Raw genomic sequence first — 14,489 nt, forward strand, 5'->3', positions numbered from 1 at the left:
TAGTCAGGAATTCCATCAACTAATAATTCTCCAAACCGTTCACATGCCCAGTCCAGATGCGAGGAAACACTATAATCTTGATATTTCATGTTCTCCTGACTAGTAGTTCATCGGAATTCCATTTCCTGCTTGATTTCCTTATAGGATCCAATAACGCCCACTCGAAATGCATCTGCATCGTGCAGAAATGTTCAACCAGTCGTGTCAAATGCATATCATTCAATAATATTCTCGTTCCCTGAAGTATTTCCCTGTTGCACTCCAATATCATACACAGAAATACCTCACGATTTGATCAGGTATATATCAAATATCAGATATATGTGAAACAGTTCTCCAGCAATTTCCGTCAATTTCAAACTCTCCAGATCGATCGCTAGCTTAACGAAGCAATGCGCAGGCCCCCCCGCGGAGTGCCGTAAAGCCATGTTGGGCATCTTGGGCACCGCACTTAGATCCAACTGTGCCTGCAAGGGCACTGAAATTTCTCAGTTGTACGATTGTATGGGTTGGCAGCGGGTGCTGTGGTTCAATCCTTGTGTTGGTATGTCATTGCATGCTGACAGCTCCCTGCACACACTTCCACTCACCGTATGCCTTGCAACTTCGCTTAATCTATGTTGTTATCTATGTGTACATCAGAATTGCATGCTCGGTTCTGACACTAAAATCGAATCTTCTATTAATGTTCTATGTTTTGATCTGTATAATCTACTTGAAGGGGTTTTTTATGCCAGAAAGTTATACAGGCCTACGAATCACTATACATGATGAATATGGCGAATTGATCGATCATATGGCTTTATTGAGGGCGTAGTTGGGACTTCCGCTACTCAACCTTGGAGACTTTGATGAGAACAATCAAAATTCTATGATACTGTTATATCTTGTGACGTGATATACAAAGTATATACAGAGTACATATACATGTATCATGGGAACAACTCAATTTTTCAGTTACAATGATAATTTGACAATAGGTTTAATTTAGGATCCTATGTGAATTAGATAAAAACGTTTTCTGTGGCTTCAAGATTTTGGTCTGCGATCTTGGATCCGCCATATCGAATCCACCTTCTTTTTTTATGGAAGGTGGTCATGGTGTACATGATTTCAAGACAGAATTTTAAAAGAAAATGAGTGGCAAAGCCGCACATCGATATCTTAAACCGTTAACCGATTTTGACTTGAAGAGATACTAATAAACCATTGGAATAAATGAGTATGGTATATTAAAAATCTGACAAATCAAACTTTCAGGTCTAAGTGTTAAATATTATGAGAGTTGAGGTTACTATAAGTGTTTACTAACACTTGAAAAAGTGAAATGTGATAATTTGGATTTTTTTAGATTTTCGATGTAGCCTACTCATTAATTTCATTTTTGTCTTTGAATGTAGATAACTCTGCAACTGTTTGAGATATTCATGTGTAGTTTTCATCATTTCTCTTGAAATTCTGTCATATATGACATGACCACTTTCTTATTTGAAAGTAATAGCGAATCATGTATAATCATTTATTACATACCAACAATATCATGTATATTGTTAACCATTACACTATTAACCATAATGTAAATGTGTTGTATAACACTATTTTTCAATGAAGGTTCTAGCCAGTGTGAAAAATATTCCGTAACCAAAGTTTGTGTTTTTTAATCCCCTACTGCTTTTTAAATGGGACATAGAAGCAGTAGCATTGACCTAGTCCCCTGCACCAACTAAATCTCCCACCTTCAACCCCTCACGTTATTGTATCACACACGAACTTCCACATGCAATTCCACATTATAAGCAATCCATGACATTCCAACCAGTGAAAAAATGCTTACCCTCCTTATTTCTCATATAAGCCACGCATATTCACTAACTAGGTGAATCAGAGAGATCGATATCAACTAGTATTCATGTACAATTTTATTAATGTAGAAAAACAGTTGAACTTCTCACATTCATTCTTGATAAAATAACTTTTTCCAATCTATTTTTTCTAATGGACAAGAGTTCTTTTGACCTTATAAGATGCCACTCCACTATCATGATTGTTTGTAGTATTTGTGAAACTAAGATGGTTCTATTTGAATAAGAACAAAATGTATTGATAAAAATCAAGAAACATCTTCAAGGAATAATTAACACTGAATCTTCATAGATATTGCAATATACAGATTGAGTCATATATATATATATATAATATATATATATATATATATATATGGGAACCCTTCGATAAATTGGAGACTGTTGAAGTTATTACTCTGTAACTTTCAGGGAAAGTTATTGGTCAAATACTCTACCTTTAAAGGTACAACTGAATTCCAACCCCTCATAAGGGGGTGACTTAGGGGAACAACTCGAATATTTTAATTGGGTGTTTACCATTGTATGATACATCATTTTGAAGAATTTTTCAAAACGAGAAAGATTACATCAATAAAAACGTTCTATGATACTTTTATTCGAAATGGCGGCTGATTGAAGTTTTATTTTTTAAAGGAATAATTATAGATTTATAGAAAAATAAAGTTCAATCAGCCGCCATTTTGGATAAAAGTATCATAGAACGTTTACATTGAAGTCATCTTTCTCGTTTTAAAAAAGTCTTTGAAATGATGTGTCACTCAATGGGTGTTTATATACAAAATATTTTAGTTACAACCCCTCATTTCTTCAAAAACTGGAACTTCAATCAGCCGTCATTTTGGATACAAATATCATAGAACATTTTTATCGATGTCATCTTTCTTATTTAAAAAATTCCTCTAAAATGATGTACCACACAATGTGTTTTCACATTAAAATATTCTATTTACAACCCCTAAGTCACCCCCTTATGAAGGGTTCAGCTGTACGTCAAAAGGTGGAGAATTTGACCAATAAGTTATCCTGAAAGTTACAGTATTATATCTACAACAGTCTCCAACTTATTGAAGGGTTCCCATACATATATGACTCACTCTGTATTATGTGGGTAATTCTACTATTGTAACCTCTAATGGAAAGTTGAGTATTTTCCCTCTAACTGAGAAAATAGGTTTAATCTTCTTATAAATTCATGTTTTTTGAGTTATCTATAATTCATGACTGTAACAACAATGAATTATCATGTGAAATAATATGTCATGTATTTACATATTATATGTAAAATGATAATGATATTTCACATTAGGCCTAGTTTATCAATCTCACAGTGACAAGGTTATAATTTGGTAAATCAACTATATTGAATAATTATTATTGAACTAACAACCACAGTTTTATTGATAACACTCAGATACTAGTTTTCTCAGTCAACACTAGTTTGATTGTTACGAGAAATCTTGATAATTATTGATCCCTAATTGCTTTATCGTGGAAAGTCTGAAGCTGGATTCTCACAAGATAACACAAGCTTTATACTATAAAAGTCTGCGTCCAGATCAGTGAAAATATTCTTCCCATGAGTTCTAATGAGACTATTGCACCTCAGCCCGATCGAACCAGTATGAATAATACTAATCATACTACCAGTATGAATAATTCTAATTCCATTGGAACCCAGGAGTATTCCATTGGAGAGTATTTTAGACATGCCCACTTATCTCAGCCAAGCAAGCATGAATAGCCCTATTGGAAATCATGGGAAGAATATTCTCACTTGACCGGACACGGACGCTAATACTGATTTGGGAAAATCCAACTTTGTACTAGACACGTTCCGTGATGGAGACTTTACATTTCTCAGAGATTTCCAATTGTTAAATCAATATCAATCTTTATTCTTGTTCGAGATACATCATTTCAACAGCCTCAACTATCGTAACAACAAAACTCAGATCCAATACTGATAAGTGAGAATCCAACTTTGTACTAGACACTGAACGTGATGGATACTTTACATTTTTCAGAGATTTCCAGTTGTTAAACCAATATTTATTCTTGTTCGAGATTTATCATTTCAACAGCTTCAACAAATAGCGTAACAACAAAACTCAGATTTTTGTGATTAAATATAGCTGATTATAGTGAGTTGCAACTCTTCAAATAGTATGTTATCAAATAGTGTCTCTCCGCTTATTGTCTTTAGTGGTATGAATATACAACTCTGATTTATTTGAGATATATGGGTTAAAAATGTGTTTCAATTTGACGTCAGTATCAATCTCTGTGTTTTTTCAGTGGAATCACAGCGAGATTTCCATTCGAAGAAGCAGAAGGGGTTGATTGTGCCCAAAGCCAGTTCCGGCTCGGATCTGTCAACTTTACGTACAACTCCTATGCCATCATCACTGGTGACAATGCTCACCACAGCTCTTGTTACCACACACACCACAAGACAGCAAGGTCACAGAACGATGATCACTGTGGTGCCCACGACTAGTACCCAGCTCACCACACGTGCGCATGTGGTGACTACACCCTCAACCACAACCACGACCACCACAATCCAGCCAACCACAAGGACCACAACCACTCCTAGGCCCACCACTAGGGTCACCACCACAAGTCTGGCGACTACCACACCTCTGCCAGAAACTACAACTCCTTCGACCACCAGACCACCTCCAACTGAATCTACCATTCCTCCACGTGAGTGCTTTTTCAAAATAGCAATTTTCCCAATTGAAGGAGTATTTAAGTTTTAAAGTGAATAATTATGATTCATTTAAAAACGTTTTCAAAGAAGTATTAGTCCGATTTAATGTAAATAACTGCAAAAATTATTGTATTAATTGAAGCACTCACAGACGCTTAGTTCATAAACTTTCAACAGAACATTTTCAAGGCTCATTTTCGTGTACAGTGAAAACAACAGGAAATGCAGCTTAACAAAATTAGGCCAAAAGACCAGAAATGAAGCACAGGGGACCGGAAATATTCTTAGACGTTTGATTATGATTAGTTAATTATGGAATTGATTTAATCGTTGTGAGAAAGAAAAAGTGACAATACATATTGAGCCTACTGTATGAAAAGAAATGAACACTGAAGATTACACATTGTTGAAAGAGGAATGATATGTTCTTCTTCTTGTGAAGCCGTTCTGATGGATTATGGATAATTGATAGGAATAAGATATTATATCATAAGGGTATTATATATCATAACTAACTTGGTTAATTGAAGATCCAACCAGCTACCACTTAGTACAAATTTGTACCATGTGGTCGCTGGATCCAAATAACTTAGATAGACGTTTGATTATGGTTGGTTAGTTATGGAATTGATAGAATTGTTGTGAGAAGTAGAAAGAAAAAGTGGCAATACATTGAACCTACTGTATAGAAAAAATGAACAATGATGACTAAACATTGTTGAAAGAGGAATGATATGTTTTCAAGTTTGGTAGTATACTTTTATGACCAGTTTGAGATAATAATTAATGCTTGAATGTTGCAATCATCAGGTTTCTGTGTGGTACAAAGACCGAAGCAGATGGACCAGTACATTTTGGAGAAAGAAGGAAAAAGGGTAAGTTCTACTAGTTGAGTTTCACTTGAAGAGTTTAGTAATAATTATTAATTTTTTCATTAAAATTGATTAAGATTCTCTAGGTAATGATAGGATCAAATTAGTGCTGGCAACAATGACCATTGATTTAATCATTACTTGCAAATATACTGGAAAATTGGCAGATTAGAAAATTGTCGAAAATAGGGCATTATATCCAATCCTGTTCAATATAAAAGATATCAACTATTCATCAGGAGTCAATATCAGAATCAATCGAGACTTTGTTTCATGTATGGTGAATTAGATATTTATTATATTACTATGTAGACTATTGTATTTGAAATTCGTTCCCGGTGCTATTTCAGTACAAAATAATCATTAGACTTGATACAGAATAGAGTTTACTTTTAGAATAACGTTAGAGAAACTCTTACTTTTGATTGAAACCATCTATCAATAGCATTGAACTTGTCGGCTCTGACCCAATAAACAACTATAACCAGCACTTAAATCATTCAATATAATACGTGATATGTATAGCAATATGATGTTCCGTAAATGAATCTGTCAAGGGAAATGCGTATAGAAGGTGAACACACTGGTCAAGAGCAACCAAACCATTGCATCGAATGTGTATGACAGTCAGGTATACTGACTGGGGTTAACGACCACCGCAATTTTGATAATGGACATAACTATTTCCTTTGATCATACATTGATTCAGATAGGAAGCTGTCAATTCTAATCAAGGAAGGGAGCCTAAGCGTTGACAATGCGTCACATCATCCAACATAATGACATATTAATAGCGAGTGCATGACCATCAATGTCAATCAATGATAATGATAAAGAACAACAATAATAACTTTTAATAATGATAACAGTGAATCATTTTTCAAGAACTCCCCACCTTACACATTTACACACTAGGAGGGTTTAGCCTCTTTCCTTGTTTTTGTATTTCTCTAGTGAGCCCCGGCTAGAGAGCTTGCTCAATATATCACTTATACTATATCAGGTCTTCTATTAAAATCACTGGTGAGAATCCATTTATAATATTCCATATGACTTTTACTTTCTATTAATTAATTATCAATTGCAACTATAGCATACTAGATATAATTAGTAGTGATGTTGCTCTAATATTCAGCCTCTTAAAGCATGAGTGAATAATCAATCTTATTTTCTAAAGAGTTCGGTCTGTTGAACTTGACAAAGAATATGTAATGAAAATCAGAAGTTGATTGATGGAACCATTAGAAAGTATAGTCGAACATACAAAAAAAAACAACAACAAACGGACAACGACTCAAGCCTCAAAGTCAAATGTGAAAATTCGCTACGCTCGTTCAATGACTCGTCAACACTCATGATCGTTAAAACTGTTTGAAAGTAGATAATGGTTGGTTAATTTTGGATTAAATTTTGATTTTCCTCCACCTAGATACTATAGAGTTTTTCATCTAGAGTTTCCTAACTTTGACAACTGATTGTGGCCGTATATAGGTAGAGCTACAAGTGCTAAATTAATTGATTCTCATCTATTCATTATGCCTTTCCAATTTACCATGAATAAGTATGATGTTGATATTGTCAATACTACTTCAATTTATTCGAAATTTAATTCATATTACAGAACCAGATAGGTGTTACCATGAAACCTGGTTCTGTAATATGAATTAATTTTCGAATAAATTAAAGTGATATTGACAATATCAACGTCTTATTCTTTTAATTATGGAGAAATACCACAACATCTCTTACCATACAATCAAATTATTACCATGAATAGTTTATAGCGCCCAATGGCAAGTACAAATGATAAGATAGTTCAATCGAAGAATATGTTTTCCGCATGCAAGTAGCCTTTCAAGAGCTCTGCCCATTTCACGGTCACAATAATCGTCCCACCGAGAGGATTAATCGCAAAGTGATGAACAAATTTCTGGAAATGGTTCAGATAGTGTTTGATCAACACCTGTACAACAATAGAGCGCAAGGTTTTCCAAGGATATTGTCACTGTGCATATAAATGTGCAGGAGAATCAGCGGCAGTCATCACACAAAAATTCTCGGCCTTACTGAATTCAACTTGGCAAATGAAGCTGATGATAATCTTCTATTTGTGACTTAAACCATACAGAAAAGATAGCGTAGGTTTAGATTACTGTCTAGTCCCAAAATGCTTTGTAATTTCTTCCACTTTCGCCATTTACTGTGAATTTTCATTCCAGTAACTGCCTTCTCAAGCTTGAAGTTTCATGCTGTCTCTCAATAACATTCATAACAGACTTTTTCTGGAATTTGGTCGATTGAGAAGAGATCTAAAAATCATCTAATTTCACATGAATGGAAGCAAGTTATTTGAGGGATTTTGTAAGACATCAAACATGGGGGAGCTGACAATCACTGCCCCATGTGCCCACAACCATAGAGAAAAGATAGCGTAAGTATTGTATCTATTATTCCTTTTAGATATAGTTAGATATCACAATCAGTTAGCGATATTTCATCAACGGTAAGTATTATTCGACGTAGCTTAGATCAGAAGAATTCTGTATGTGGATATAAGAAATTAATCTACAGAAAATGGAAAATCATGAAGAATTATCTTCAAGGTAATTCACCATTGATAAACAAACATATGACATAAAACATCAATGTTATCTATGATACTTTTATAATAAAAAACTTGCATCTTACTCGGTCGTCACTTGATTTTTTGTTGTACTTACAGTATTTGGAATCTTAAAAGTCTGATAAATAAATGTTATTCATTTGAACAATCGTATTTTTCTCTTCCTAGAGACACCCCTCTATAGCTTTTTCATCTATGATTACGACTTTTACGACTCCCTTCAATGTAGTATGTGATACATTTCTTATGTAGTTGGACATTTGTGAATTTCTGTCTTGCCACTCTATCTGTAGAGTTGGCTTCACTCGAAACTGGTAGCATTACTAATAATATCAACATCAATATTTCCTATACAACGAACGCCGACAGTTTGAATAATATCTCATGATGATAGCTAACATTGTGGTCACTGTATGTATGCACTGCGTATGCTTACATATGGATGACAAACATAATTCAGTAGCATCATGATTGATTGATTGATTGATTATATGCCTTTATTAGGGCGGAATTAGGACTCCTGGTCCTCTCTGCCACACAACCCATGACTGAGTTACTTTTCCAGAATGAAATTTATAATATGAAAATCACAGTGGTAGGAACAGAAACATTACTCTGTGAAAAACACTCAAATGAATTTTTTATTTATTTTTTTTATCAATCCACACTCGCATGCTATTCCTCATTTACATTGAATATTGTTGATTCTTGATTGTTATTTAAGTAGGTTATGCATATCGACACAAGATTGAAGATTCTAATTCAATCGAAAATCTCTTTTGCAGACCAATATAGTCTACCGCAAGGGGTGTTTCTATTCTTGGGGTACAGTGAAACTGATGAAATGCTGCTCAAACCGTTGATTAGCTTTGAGGTTCAAGACGCTGTTAACCACTTACAGGGATTATTACTGCATCTCAGGCCAAAGGTAAGGTTCTGTTTTCTATCCATGATCCGTTGACGAATGTGATTGCAATATTCTAAATGATTGTGCAATTCAATTGATTCGATTGAAGATTGATTGTTATATTAATGCAAACCATGAAACTCAATAGCGAAAGGCTAATTATCATGCAGAAGACCCATTGGTAATATCCGTTAGTCAGACAAAATGGAAATTACCATTTCTAGATTCTACAACTAAAATATTTTTTGGTTTATTTGGAGTAATTTGTTTTAAAATCCACGTCAGTTGAGATTCTTTATTATAATCATTACGTTATGTATAGTTATGGAATAGACTTCACCTTCTCAATATTCAGAAAATCGAATTGGAAATTCATATTCCAATGCTACTTTCAATAGTAATCTTCCAATGTGAGTAAAAGAGATGAGATTTAACCAAACAGCCAACTCCTTGGTGTGTCTCTAATCCACGACCAGACATAACAATATCTGACTAAAGTTGCGACATTCTAGACCACTCGGCAAGGCCGGTCCTTGTGTAGAGATATCTTTTTCCGAGGGGGTGAAGGAAACTGTTCGCAGATTTGACACACAGGATCCGCGCTGTATGTGGGGTTGGTTGCTACAGTGAAGCTGTAGCAACGACCCACCATAAAACCCTCCTTTGAGGAAACCGTACCCTAAGCATTAGCATACTCAGTTCTCTCTCTCTCTCTCTCTCTCTCTCTCTCTCTCTCTCTCTCTCTCTCTCTCTGGAAATGGATCTTCATCAGTTATGCATTTCATTGCAACCGGTGAGACACATGACTCATCATGTACATGTACCTCATAATTATGATTCAACATGTGTCCACCTCTACTACTCAGGAGAACAATCATCAAATCAGAATAACATTAGTTTTAAGAACTATCCTAAATCTGTTGTTTTTGTTGCTATTGATGTTGTCTAAACCTCTTCTCTGCCACCTTTTCTCCGAGTTTGGTAGTCACCATTACCTTGACTGCTATCCAGTTCTTCTTAGACTGCAGCATACCCGACTGTAGCTTCTCAGACTTTAGAGCTAACTGGAAACAAAGTTCGTTTCTGGGGTTAACGTTTCATGCGTTACATCCCAAACCAGAATACAAGAATGGCCGTATTATACGGTTTCACATTAAATTTCACAAACGATTTTAAGACGACACGACATCGGAACGACACCCAAAGCAGGCTTATGACTGAATACCATATTTTCCATCTATAACCAAACGATTTCAGGACGACACGACATTGGAACGACACCCAATGCAGGCTTATGACTGAATACCATATATTCCATCTATAACTTCTATTCTACTCTTTCCTTTGAACTTCACTTGGCCTTGAAAGCTAACAGAACACAAATAATGGTATGCTATTGAATGGAAACGGCATTTTTTATACGACATCGCTGTCGTTTTTGTCGTTTTGTATAATTTTGTCAGTTTATGGTTAAGTAGCATATTTTTTCTGTGTTCTGTGATGTTGTGGTAGATAGCCTATCCAAGGTATATTGGTATATTGAAAGAAAATGACTTGATATTTTCAAAACCACTGAATTGTTACTTTGATTAGATAACTTGTTAAATACTAGTTTCGGTTGTTGATCAATCTTACACACAGTATGATCAATCTATAGATAAGTGAAAGCTTGAACATTTAGCAGCAGAATATAATGTGGTGTGGGTGAAGCCCTACGATTGGCCATTAGCTGTTGACCAATGGAGGTTAAGCTCTACTTTCATTGGTCGAGGCTATATTGTCATTGAAATATGTTCATTAGAAACGTTACTGTAAACAACAAAAGAAGAGAGACTCAGTAACAAAAAAAATCGAATGGAAAATATGAGTCAACAATCAAAGATTCGCTAGTTCCATTCAATTACTCTGTACAATAGATCTTCAGCCTACAGTGTTTTTCTTATTGAAAAGTTTAATATTAGTGACGGAACAAAACGTACTGTATTTTCTAACACTATGAACTTGAAGAAAGTGTATTAATTTGGTTATTTGTATTGGAATATGATGTATTTCATGATATATTTAAAATAATACTGACTGTAACGTCATTTTTTTCCACAGTCACCCTGTGTTTTGTCTCTACAAACCATCATAGTCGAAAATATCATCTTAGTTGCAAAGCTCAATGATACCAACTCTTCTTTGACAAAAAATCTTCAACAGCAATCGACATTCAGTGTATTACTCAAAGAAAAGGTGAGTTTTCTGAGATTTTGCTATTAGTTTATTCCAGTCTAACAGACAGGTGGTTTAAAATTTTAATTTGTATAGAAATGCAACGCTGATTAAAATTCACAAACGATGCCACCGTGTGCATTAGCATACGAACGAGAATGTTGGAAATATATTTTTTGCTGATAAATTTCTTGCTGATAAACTTGAACCCTTTTTATGACTTTCAGAGTTTCTTCAGCTATCTAGCATGATCTAGCTAATCTAGTATAGACCTGCAATGCTTTACAACCACTGAAACCATATAGGCATACTGTCATACACTAACTTATTGACTTCAATAGTTGAGTTAGTCTATTTCGGTGTAGGTGTTTTAATGTTTTGACAACTGATGTGTGCATTTATGTTTATGGATCAACAACGGTTTCCATGTATCTACTTATCTATCGTGATTACAGTGATTGATATTCAATGACATTCTAGCTCTACCCAAACTGCTACGAAAAAATCAAATAAATTATTGAAAAAATAAAAAAGTTAATAGGCTCTCCTGATAGCCTCTTTAACCATTTACCATGTGTACCATAGTTTTCCACTGCTAATTGAGAATGAGTTGAGAGAACAACAGTAAATTTTTATTTTGAAGCATATCAAAGGACTCTATATTTTAGGTGTAACTCTGTAATAGCTAATTATTATAAAATTACAAATTTGATGGTTTCTAATAATTAGCTGTCCATAGATTGTCGAATTATGTGGAAATTATAACTAAAGCATACTGTGACTGTCATTAGTTTTATCATCACTCCATTCTTCATGATTTATTCTCATCATCATCATCATTATTATCCTTACGAAACAAGTAACATACTTAAATTTTGTAGTGAGTTCCAGCTCAACTTTTTCAAATCTTGAAATAAATTCAAGAATATATGAAACGGGTATTATTTGTTATGTGGTATTTTGTCTAAATTAACTCAATCATCAGCATTGATTCATAATATTTAGGGAGAGTCACTTGCCGCTAACTTTGGACCAAGTCTGTTCCTATTCCAATGTAGAAGAAATCTTTTAGGCTATGAGAATCATTTAAAATAGCATTAAGTATTCTTAGTTCAATTTCTGAGTTTAATAGTGTTTCACCTTGCTGAAAGAGTGTGCTTGAGATCATATGAATAATTTATTTCATTAAAGGGTGTTGGTTTTTCCTTTTCAGGAGGAATGTGTTGGCGTTCTTCAAGAAATTAGTGAGAGGATAAACTCACATGACTCACTAGTTCATTCACATCTGTTGCTATCAATATTTAAAATGGCTGAGGTAGAAGTCGTCTATCCAGTTTCCAGCTCATGCCCACGATTAGTTTTTAAGTACTCTACAATACTGTCGCTCAATCTAGTTCTAGTGACTCTTTTCAGTTTGTCATCCACAGTAACAATATCTCTCTCATGACAGTGACTCACACACATCTTACTTGCAGTAGGTTATGAATTGGTCTATGTTCTCATGAACACCTGAATCCCAACTAGATTCCCCAATGGCAAACAACCTGTGAAGTGAATGTTCTCTTAGTGAAAAGTGTAGGTTGCTTTTTGGCAAGCAATACTGTAAGTACGGTATTTTTGCACGATCAGAAAAACTGCGATCACAAATTCCGGTTTCAGAGAAGAGTTGTTCATGATGTTATGAAAAAATTCATCAATTGCATATCAACATATTGTAAGAAGACTTTTCTATCAATGAAATACGAAATAACTTAATTTCATCCAATAAGAGAGAAGATTGATAAGAATGAAGTTGAACCGTAATCCACCATCAATGATATCCAACTTTCAATGGCAAATTACTCATTGAAAAAAGCAACAGTGAAAGGAAATCTTATTTAGAAACAGTTTCAATCCCCAAATTTAAAAAATAATACTGGTCTGGAGGGACAAACTTTATCGTTTTTTATCAAGGACATAGGAATTAGTCGACTGTTACAGAAATAACATAATAGAATCGCATAGGATGCACCCCCTCTCTTCCCAAAATATCACAAATCACTAGCCGCCCTCAGGTAAGGCACCCTCGCAAAAAGGTCGTCAGTCGCTGTTTTTAACACTGTTGATCGTTTAACTGTATTTGCCCTCCACAAGATTTGATTTCAAAAGCGTATGAAAGAATTTGAACGGAATTTCAAATACATGTTCCTGAAAAACTCACAAGATTTTCTCCAGCTACCAATAGAGTATTAATTATTTGGTACAGCTAGCACAAAACTATACGCACAGTTCATTCGCACACTTGAGAAAATCTGTTAATAATGATAATGCATTTGTGATTGATATTTCTAATCTAATTAAATTGGATGATGTAAATTGAATTATAATAATGATAATATGGTGATCAAAAATCATCATGTTGTGAAAAATTTACATGGGAGCTGAATTCAATCCTTACAAGTTGACTCTCTTCCCGTTAGATGAAATATGGCTCTAACAAACGGCTCTATCATTTTTTTTTTATTGGATATCACTGATCATTTGAACTTTATAAATTACAATTGTGAGTTGAAAGTTTACGGTATCATAATAATATAGGTAATTTACAATCAGAGATCAGGATCAATTACGGTACAATTGATTATTCTCTCTAATATTTCCAAAATATCTCACGAGAAACGAGAGTATTGCCTTCGATGTACGGTACTCGTAATACATCAGTTGAATGAACCAAATAATGTGAAACTAAATGTAAATACTGCTTTCCGTCAAATACCTTCCAATTTGTGAGTCATTAGAAAGAGGTTTTCAATTTTGATACGTGTGATACTTGATATTCTTATCACCAGAACTGACATCTCTTGGCATAGATCTAGTGTCTAGTTTCTCATGTTCGGGTCTAGTTCTGCCTTTAGAACATGAACTTCTCCTTGTAGGACAAAGTTAACTGAATCCTTCTCTTGATCGATGCTCCATCATACTGCTGCTGAAAGTATAGTCATTATAATATCACCATAGAGACTCGAAGAAATCGAGCTTAGATGTTGTTGAATGTCCTTGCCCATCTACGCAGTTTGATTGTGTGAGTTTACCTTCACTGTGATCCCTTTACTGTGTACTTGTTTGTGATTTTGTTGAAAAAAATTGTAACTGATACGCTCATGGATAAACATATCACTTATTGTAGTACTGTAAGGATGAAGATTATATTTTGATAATAATCTTACCACATCCCATTAGTTCATCAAATCTGTTATATGGACAACAACTGAAATGTGTTGAAATCGATAACTGGTTATAAACTATTTCCAATAGC

At 34.4% G+C, this 14,489-nt stretch overlaps 1 protein-coding gene across 1 annotated transcript in view; it reads left to right on the forward strand.

Annotated features, from left to right (window-relative positions):
• LOC111048987 (mucin-5AC) overlaps nucleotides 1–5,536 on the forward strand; it is a 170,342-nt gene extending 164,806 nt beyond the window's left edge. The window contains exons 6-7 of the mRNA XM_039442636.1: nucleotides 4,161–4,571; nucleotides 5,389–5,536. Coding sequence (XP_039298570.1) covers nucleotides 4,161–4,571; nucleotides 5,389–5,471 — 494 coding nt within the window. The 3' untranslated portion in view covers nucleotides 5,472–5,536. The remainder of the gene's footprint in view (nucleotides 1–4,160; nucleotides 4,572–5,388) is intronic.
• The last annotated feature ends 8,953 nt before the right edge of the window (nucleotides 5,537–14,489 follow it).

The sequence above is a fragment of the Nilaparvata lugens genome, chromosome X, assembly GCF_014356525.2.
Source record: "Nilaparvata lugens isolate BPH chromosome X, ASM1435652v1, whole genome shotgun sequence".
In the NCBI taxonomy this organism is placed as follows: Eukaryota; Metazoa; Arthropoda; class Insecta; order Hemiptera; family Delphacidae; genus Nilaparvata; species Nilaparvata lugens.